Source organism: Entamoeba invadens (genome assembly GCF_000330505.1).
Source record: "Entamoeba invadens IP1 unplaced genomic scaffold scaff_1105074725219, whole genome shotgun sequence".
NCBI lineage: Eukaryota > Evosea > Mastigamoebida > Endamoebidae > Entamoeba > Entamoeba invadens.
In genome coordinates, this window is record NW_004440367.1 from 3,983 (window position 1) to 13,922 (window position 9,940).

Consider the following 9,940-nt stretch of genomic DNA (forward strand, 5'->3'; position numbering starts at 1 on the left):
ATTATCTTTTCTGGTAAATAGGCCAAAGACATTAGCATTTTAACTTCCATTTTAAAAATATCACCATCTTTATAACGGTCAGAAAACCCAAGTGCTAATACCCTTCTGAAAATTGATTGACGAAAATGAAAATGGCAATTTTTTAAAATTGTGTCATTTACAAAGATTTGTTTGAAAAAAACAATTTCAAAATCTCCCATTACAATTTTGTTTTCATGGAAAATTTGCGATTCACATATTTCTTCAATTTTATTAAATAAAAAAGTATAACTCTTCAAATTTTTAGCGGTCATTAAACAATAAAATACAGGAAAACTTTGACCATTTTGCATTGCATGTATGGTGTAAAGTTGTGAAAATAATTCCGTGAAATAAGTTATACAAAATATTATGTTTTTTTTGCAAACAGATATAATTATACAATTTGTTATTAATAACATTTATTTTTAATAAGCTTGATAAACACAATGTTTATGATGTTAAAACTAACAAACTGGGACACAATTTGAAAGTACCGTCAATAAACAAAACATTTGAACGTTTGACAAAATCATAATATTCTTTGCGCCAAATATTAATACATATTCATCTTGATATTACAGTATGGTCATTAAACCTTATGTGAAACCTTGAGGCTTATGCGATTTTTTAGAATAATTTTTAGTATTATTATTATTATGAAAAACTATACAAAAATAAATCAAATCATGAGTTATTTTAGTTATTTCCATATATATATTAATAAAACAATCATTTTCATGAAGAAATAACACCAACATCAATTGAGACAATTCAAAACAAAAAATGTGTATTGATCAATGTGAACATGGTTAATTTTTTTCATCTTAAACCCGATTTGTAGCTATTTATCTCTTTGTTTTTTTAAACAATCGGGAAATGAATAAAAAATCCTGACCATGGTGTGAAATAAATTTTAAACAGTTTTCAATAAAAACGAGTTATAAGACACGTAACAAATAATTCCTTTGCGTCTGCAACGATTGTGTCTATCTGCTCCTTTGAAAGTCTTCCAGCTGTTACACGTGACAGTGTTGTGTTCAAAACTCATTAGTCGAGTGTACCTTGATAATTGTTTCAATTGCGGCCTTGTCGTCTGGTGAGAGCTTTGCTGCAATTTGCTCAGTGAGTGTGTTTTTCATCGAGTAGCAGTAGTTCTCAAGTCCATTCTTCGCCTCGACTAGTTCCTTCATCTTGTCATCCTCTGCCTTGAGCTTCTCTGCGTCTTCAACCATCTTGTCTATTTGCTTATTTGCAAGTATTCCCTTGTCGTTTGTGATTGTGATCCTGTTCTTCTTTTACCTGTTGTCTTGTCTTCAGCCGAGACGATTTGCATCAATGTCAATTGTGACTTCCACTTGTGGAGATCACGTGGTGCGGATGGGATGCCACACAACTCAAACTTGCCAAGTATCTTGAAATGTGACGTCATGATGCCTCACCCTCAAAGACTTGGATGAGCACTCCGGGCTGGTTGTCTGCACATGTTGAGAATATCTGTGACTTCTTTGCTGGTAGAAGGCAACACGTCTTTTGTTGCCTTCTACCATTCACTTTACTCGCTTTTTGTATAGAGAGTGTGATAGATTAGTTCATTTTAGTTCAACTCCTTTTGTTGATTTTCATTTTGTTAAATTGTCTTCTTAAATTTTCCAAATCAATCTTTTTTATTTTTGTAATCGCATAAGCCTCATAATTCAGTTTCTCTGTTTTTTGTATAAAACCGTGTTTTTTGCCTTTTTAATAATAAAAGTATTGATTTTTTTATCATTTATAGTTTTTTATATTTAGAAAATCGCATAAGGTTGTGGGTATCACATAAGGGTGAATACCACATCTGTACAACATTTCCTTTTTTCTTTTGTTAAAATTATAGAAGAGACATTTTTGAGTTGGGTCCAATTTTTTGAATATGTTTAACTATTCCCACACAAACTGAAAGTCGTTTTAAAGATCCATGAATATAAGCCTCATTCACTATTTCAATTGGACTTTTTAAAGTTCCAGAATCTATTAATGATTGTTGTTTTAATTTTAAACATAATAGATTATCCCAATAATCTGTTGTATAGTGACTATGTATTTTTTCTTCCCCCAAAACTCAAAATTTGTTATATGTCCATTTTCGTCTTTGAAACAATAAATAATTTTACCACACGTTATACACCTAAAATAATCTCGTGAAGTAGTTTTGGGTTAATATTTGTAACCATTAATATAAGGCAATTCCATGTCTCTATAAGATTTCAATATCGCGAAATGTTATGGAGCAATGGTATTGGATTGTAATGGATGCATTGATTATTTATAGTTTATTTCAAATAGTTAAATTGTAATTTGGTTTTAAATCGTTTTGCATATTTATTATTGTTTGCTATTTGTATTTGTTTTATTTTACACTAAATATTATAAATAAATTAATGTAATAATTTTGGAAAGTATTTTATTTGAAATTGAATCAAAAGCGTTTTGTGAATATTAAATGAAACCATTTAGTTATTTCATAATATAACTATAGATACAAATATAAATATTTACATAGAGTTTTCTATTATTCGCTTTTGTTAACTTTTACTTGTTCTTTTGCAATAATCGTTTTTGTATATAATGCTATTTTCAACTTAAGTAATCAAACACATTATTTGTTAATTTTTAATTTAAAATTTTACTATAAATAATACACAGAACATTCTAATAAAAACGAAAAACAATTTCAATTAAAGTTACAAAATTTCAATTGTTTATTGAATTAAAAATGAAAAGTGGGGGTGATAAAATAAAGGGTGATAAAATATGGGGCGAAATAACTTTTAATCTCAAACATACATAACACATTATTTATGAACTGTTTTATTGCATAATCAATATAACATATATAAACAATCGCTGTTGTATACAGTGCCATAAGTTTATTTTCTGATATTTTAAATATTAAATAAACAGAAATAGTTTTTTTATATCTAAACAAAAGAAATAAGCTAAAAAACCAGAATAATAAAATAAATATTTTTAAATTTTTAAACGTAATTATTTATAATTATGGTTCAAAAGGTACCGGATACATTCGATACATATATATAGGTGGTATTCTTTCAAAAAAACATATGTTTTATTTTTGTAAAAGTGATGTGGATGGTCAATGTTTAATAAAACATGTAATATATTTATATTATAGTTATACTATTAAATAATTATATAATAATGTATTCTGCCACATTATGTGGCAAAATACTTCATTATATATGTCAAATGGGAAAAATAATATTTATGTTATTTGTTGTGTTATTTGTTATATAATTTTAAAATATTTATATTTGTAATATCCCTTTTTGAAGCTTATCTACTCCCACGAGTTTGAAACATTTCATTGAAAATTGACTAAAAATACAGTTAATGGACAAACTTCAATAATTTAATGATGAGTTCTGTCACAATGTGACAGATAAATCCTAGTTAAATAATAAAAAGATATAAAACAAAATGAAAGTTTTTAAGATGATTAAATACGCTTTCTTCTTATTGTCCGCTTCTTCTTGATTTTATAAATAAAATGTTATTCGAATAATAAAATTTAAGGTACTTTTAACCACACAAGCTTAAATATACAAAATAAAAACTTTTTCAATACAATATAATAATTAGCATTAAATTTTTAATAGATGATTTTATTTATAACTTAGAAAACAATATGTTGCAAGAAAAGGAAGTTTATTATTTACTTTTCTGTGTATGTTAAATATGTAGTATACTTTATATTTATTTATGATAATTACATCATACGAGATATTCTTTCTGTTTAATGCAATACTTAAATAAGTATAATATTATTTTATTGGTTTGTGTAAATACATTAAAACCAAAATAAATAGTTTATTTTGAATAAGTGTTATATTATTAATTATAAACCAACAATTATATTTTCAGTTTAGTTATACATGTAAACACATTTTGAGTATAAATGTATTATAATTTTATTTTTTATTAGATGTTAGTGTTGTTATATCTGGTTGTTTATTTACATTTTTATGTTGTTTGAACTTTTAAAACTAATAACAATTAAAAGGTTTCAAACAATGAACTTCAATAAATTAACCATGTATTGTTGATATATTTTCTATTGTGTATATTTTAGTAATAAATTGAGATTGTTTAAGAAAATTTAATTGTTACTTCATTAGTCACTTGGTTGTTATTTATGTTAATCATTGTTGAGTAAATTTTAAATATAAGTATAATTAAAATATTATTAATGCTATTAAAAAACGTAAATTGTTGATTACATTTGAATTGATGTTGAATATATTTGTATGCATCAAAATGTCAAGAAAAAACATTGAAATAACAGACGATTGTCTATATTGATATCATAGACAACTTAATATACAACAAAAACAAAAAATAAACAACTCGTTTAGTTGTATTTGTTGTTTGAAAGTTTTTTTTTAAAATTAAATTGGTTTTTTGAGTTAATTACAACGTTGTTATAATTAATATTATGATATTTGATATGGTAAATATTTTATTATAATTTCAGTAATAATGTCTATATCTAATATGATTACATATTTAAATATGTACGTTGTTTTTATACCACGATGTACTTTGAAAATTTTGTTCATAATTACTATTGTTTTAACCTTTGTAATACATTCCAATATTATTGAAAATTCACAAACAGTATAAAAATATAATTCGGCAAAATAAAATTTTGTTTACATAGAAACAAATAATCTATTTAAATAATTTTTTTTTTTTTCCATTTATAGAAACTGGTTTGTCCAGTGGATAGAAAAAAAAATATGTGTCCAGTGGATTGGTCTCATCCAGTCATATGTCTCAATGGCACCAGATTAAACCATCACTCGGTGACGGGAAATTTTTATTAATATTATATGTTTTTTGTAAACACCAGTTTGTTTGTTCATTTTAATGTTAGTAATTTGTTTAGTTAATATAATTCAACATATACTATTATTATGTGTATACCAATTAAAAATTTCTCTTTACATATCAACTAAACTTTGATAAAACTTAAATTAGTCCAATTGTTAACTATCGTTTTTTAAATTGTATCACAACTTACTATTTAATTTAGTAAAATTAACCATATATATAGTATATGCTTAATAGTAAATAAGAATAGTAACTGTAAATAAATAAATATACCCATTTTGTATTAAAAATAAGTAGAAGAATAAGAGAAAAAAAAATATACCACTATATTAATATATATTAACAAAAATTAATATTAGTTGATAGTAAATAGTCCTGGTCGAAACCTCGGTACCACGTCTGTACGTGTTGATACAACAATAAAAGTTTTAATACCTAAATTGTTACTTATGTATTTAATAACAAAAATCAAAAAAGTCAAGACTCAAAATATTAAAATTAAAATAATAAGAGGTTTTGAATCTTGACTCAACTATTTAATAATTCAAAAAAACCAATTTCATATGACTATTAATAATAAACATATTGAACCAGTGTTCTTGGCTAATATTGTGCTTTATTTAGATTCAACTACCACTTTTAGGAATTTTTTGAATGTCTCTGAAAAGTGTCGTTTGGCAGTTTCCATGTTGCACATTAATCCGCCTCGGGTATTACGTTACATTCCGTTTCTTCGCAAGTACATTCCCAATCTTGAAACATATGAAGGGAATATCAACGAAGCGCAAAATGAAATTACCAAAGAAATGGTTGACCAAATCACGTGGATTGATGGATCTCAAAGTTTAGTTTCCATTCGTACAATTCACGAAAATTTCAAATGGAAAATATTTGGTGTTAAAATATTGGGGGATTGTCTTTGTGATTTGTACCAATTGCACAACGTCAGAAAAGTGGTCGTCGTTGACTCTTTTATTCCTACTGACCTTCTTAACATTGTGGATAATCCAAATTTGCAGTGTATCACAAAAATGATATTTTACAACAATCAATTGACTTGCCAACAGAAAGATGCATTGGAACAATGCGCAGAAAAATGTCGACAAATAATGTTTAAAGTAATTACAAACACTGATAAAAATAATTATAACATCCCTACACGCTCTCATAATTTGGAAGTAGTTGACTATAAATTATTTATTAAAACAAAAGATGAAAAGATAGAACAAAATAAGTCTGATATTTCAAAACAGAGTGTTGGTGTTTTAGATGAAATTTCAATGAAAGATGTGATATACAAATACAGAGATTTAAAAGTTTCTAAACTCAAATTATCAATTGAAGAAAATACATTGGAACATATTAATTTTAAAGGTACTGGATTTCAAAATATCGAGTTGATTTTGAACACGGGATTGCCGATAAAATTTATAGAAGAGAAATTTACAAAATCACTTTCAGTGACTTCAAAACATGTTGAAATCGACACGGAAAATGTCAATTTACCGAACATTAAAAATCTTAAAGTTGAAGGAAACATTATACTCAAAAAGACTGATAAAAAAGAATACTTTTTCCGCCCAAACTCCAAGCTTATTGATTTTGAATTTATCACAGAAAACAAACAAAATATATTTTTTGACTTTTGCAATTGTTTTGAAAGTCTCAAAACCATTTCCATCTCATGTGGTTCACATAAATTTGACTTTCAAAATTTCAAGTGGCTTGAGTCTATCAAAGTTGTGTGTTATTCGACTTTAAAATGTGAAGTGATTTTACCAAAAAAGTATTACAACACTGTTTTTACACGAAGTGGCAATTGGGTTTCGTTTGATTCGAGGTATTCAAGAAGACTATCAGTTGAAAGTATATATGCACCAATTGAACTTGAAAATTTTGAACATTTTACAGAAGTCACTTTGAAGGGTAAAGTCAATCGAGTCGATTTAAATAAATGTGCTATTTGTCGTAAATTACGAATACTTTCTACACAAAAAGCCGAGAACAAAACTATCGTTTGCGCTCCAAAATCCGACAATAACTATTTTGAACAAAACACATTCTTAGCAAGTAAACCTTATTTGTATGTTACAAACAAGAAAATAGTTGCCGCAGAAGTTCTTGAAATTTCGGGAAATGTCGATTTTGAAGACATCGAAAATACAATTTTTTGTGTTGTGGACAACACCGAATTTTCAATATTATCGCCTTTCATTAACAAAATAACAGTCTTTGGAGGTAGAAAAAACAAACAAAATTGGGATACAACATATTACGATAATTCTCAGATAAAAGAAATAATAGAAAGCAACAAAGATGTTTACAAATTCATGAAGACACCTATTATTAAATCAGAATTGGACCATTTATGTAATATATTTATCGTAAAACCTTTTAAAAAGACCACCAAAGAAAAAATAAAAGTTTACAAAAAGAACGTCGAAACAATGGATTACAACACAATAGAAATTTTTGATGACGTTGAATGTGAAGATGAAGAATATTGCGAAGAAGAAATGTTAGATGAAAGTGCTTCAAAGTATTTGGTATAACTATTATTTGTTGACATTTTATGTTTAATTTAATATGATAAAAATTTGTATAACATTTTAAATGATAAGTTAATTATAATTAAACAAGTTTATAACAATCAACTACAAAAACAAACTACATTTTATGATTTAAATTATTTTTTTTAGAAAATTACAAATAAAATTAATTGTATTTTATTTTCAATTTATTTGAGTTTTTTTAGTTTTGTGAAACGTTTATGGATATAATATATTATATATATTTTAGTGAGTATAAATATTGTTTAAATTTATTTTTCAATTATGATCATCATTACTAATTTAGTATTTGACTATTTTTTACTTTATTATCCTGTTTGAATAACCGTTTAAAATAAAAGTTGATTTTTAAGTTTATATTGTAACAATACAAATATTTATTTTTATTGCGTTATATATACCAACAATGTAATGAACCAATCAATCAATATATAATTATTATTAATTGCGTTTTTTGTGTTAAAATGAATATTAAAATGAATGTATCATTTTTTCAAGGCTTTCTCCAATTTCAGAAACCGAAATTCTGTTAATCTCATCGTAACGCCAACACTTATCAATAAGTGTGTATTGTTCTTCGGTAATTTGTTCATTTCTTTTAAGATGATTTCCTTTTATGACAAATTGTGCTATTTTCCATGGATACTTAAATTTCTGATGTTCATAAGCTTCACACCATCCAAACACTTCATACATCGTAATAGCAAATGAAAACACATCTGCTTGTTTTTTGTACTTTTGGTGTTTTAACACTTCAGGCGCCATATACTTTGGTGTTCCGATACCCTTTGTAAATGTCATGTTTGTCATCATCATATTAACGTTCCTAGCACTTCCAAAATCAGTCAATTTAGCATTCACCTTGCTGTTCTTATCAAGTGAAACAACAAGAATATTATCTGGTTTAACATCTCTGTGTAATATCCCATTCTCATGCAAATAAGAAATTCCCTTTGCTGCGTCAAGTAGCATTTTAACACGCATTTTCATATCAATTTCTTGACTTGTTTTGTGTTTCATCAAGTCTTGTAAACTCCCAAATGCTGCAAATTCGGTGACCATACACAATTTGTTTGGTATAAACACCGCACCATAAAAGTGCACAATATATTCACTCCTAAACTTGTCCAACATAGATACTTCTTTTGCAAACTCGTCCAAAATATTATCATCAATTATGGTTTTCATCTTTTTGATAGCGACGTCATTTCCTCTAAAAGTGCCTTTATACACAATTCCAAACGAGCCTTGCCCGAGTTTCTTGTCTTCTGTCAATTCATGATAATCAATTCGAGTGGATTGTTCTGTAGTTACATTCAAAGAAATTAAATTGAATTTTTCTTCGCCATTTTTTAAATCTTTAGAAATTATTTGAAGGGTATTATCAATTTTACAAGTGCAATGTGGTGTTAAATAAATTGAGAATTCACAAGCGTACCCACTTTTAAGAATCACAATTTCGGGATCAACTCTGATATCAAATTTATCGGAATTCGATGAAAATGTAAATTGAATTTTGACCAAATGTTTGTTGTGTTGCCAACACACAAAACATCACGACTCTCCCATTCAACTGGAATTTCTCCTGATTCCGAGGTGAAGTATATACAATTGGAAGTGACACAAATCCCATTTTGAAGTGCTTCGAACTTAATATTTGACTTTTTCATTTTAAAAAGTGTTGTGGTCTTTTCTAAATCTTTTGTATGTGAAATTTCCAACACTTTCTTTGTGATCACAATTGTAATAACAGCAACCAATATCACCACCAATATCACAATAAGAACGACTATCAAAATGACCCACCACACAACTTGTGATTCGCATGACATCCCATCACTGCTTGGAACAGACCAAAATGCGCATTTGGAGCATTTTGAATCAGTTATTTCATTGCATTTTGTTATTTGTGAAAGACCAACACAACTGGAATTGAAGACAAAACACGAGATGACTCACACGAAGTGCATCTGTTGCTTGTCAATGTACACGTTTACAACTGTCATCACACTTTTGACATTCATTTGAGTTGATTGTTAAATAGCCAGTCTGACACTTCGAACACCCGTTTTGTGTCACTTCAACATCACACCCATCAATGGAACTTTGTGGTTTGCATTCACCACTGTTTGTCTTGTAATTTGTTGCATCACAAGTCAAACAAGTGTCTCTGTTGTTACACGTTGAACACTTCTCATTACACTCAAAACAATTTAATCCTTCTCTGTAATATCCTTCGATACATTTCACACATCCTCCAGATTGTACAAATTGTGTGCAAATTCCATTTAACTCTTCGTTTGTGACACATTGGTGATCAGAGAGGAAACTCCCTTTTTCACAACTTAAACAAAACATTGGATTTTTTGAACACGTCTTACAATTTTCATCACACAGTTCACAAGTATTTGTTTGTTCGTCGAAGTAAACCGAATCATTGCATCTCTGGCAACCAAAAC

General features: G+C 27.4%; 3 protein-coding genes across 3 annotated transcripts; 1 reads left to right on the forward strand and 2 right to left on the reverse strand.

Annotated features, from left to right (window-relative positions):
- Positions 1-30: 30 nt before the first annotated feature.
- Positions 31-332, reverse strand: EIN_472520 (hypothetical protein; the record flags this gene model as incomplete). The annotated part of the gene is made up of 1 exon (XM_004256617.1): positions 31-332. A coding segment is annotated over one exon (302 nt), but the record flags the coding sequence as incomplete, so codon positions are not given.
- A 5,142-nt stretch (positions 333-5,474) lies between these two features.
- EIN_472530 (hypothetical protein) lies at positions 5,475-7,463 on the forward strand (the record flags this gene model as incomplete). Its single annotated transcript, XM_004256618.1, has 1 exon — positions 5,475-7,463. The coding sequence occupies one exon, from the start codon at positions 5,475-5,477 to the stop codon at positions 7,461-7,463; it is 1,989 nt and encodes a 662-aa protein (XP_004256666.1).
- Positions 7,464-7,952: 489 nt separating this feature from the next.
- EIN_472540 (interleukin-1 receptor-associated kinase, putative) lies at positions 7,953-9,313 on the reverse strand (the record flags this gene model as incomplete). The annotated part of the gene is made up of 2 exons (XM_004256619.1): positions 7,953-8,952; positions 9,030-9,313. The coding sequence occupies 2 exons, from the start codon at positions 9,311-9,313 to the stop codon at positions 7,953-7,955; spliced, it is 1,284 nt and encodes a 427-aa protein (XP_004256667.1).
- Positions 9,314-9,940: the final 627 nt, after the last annotated feature.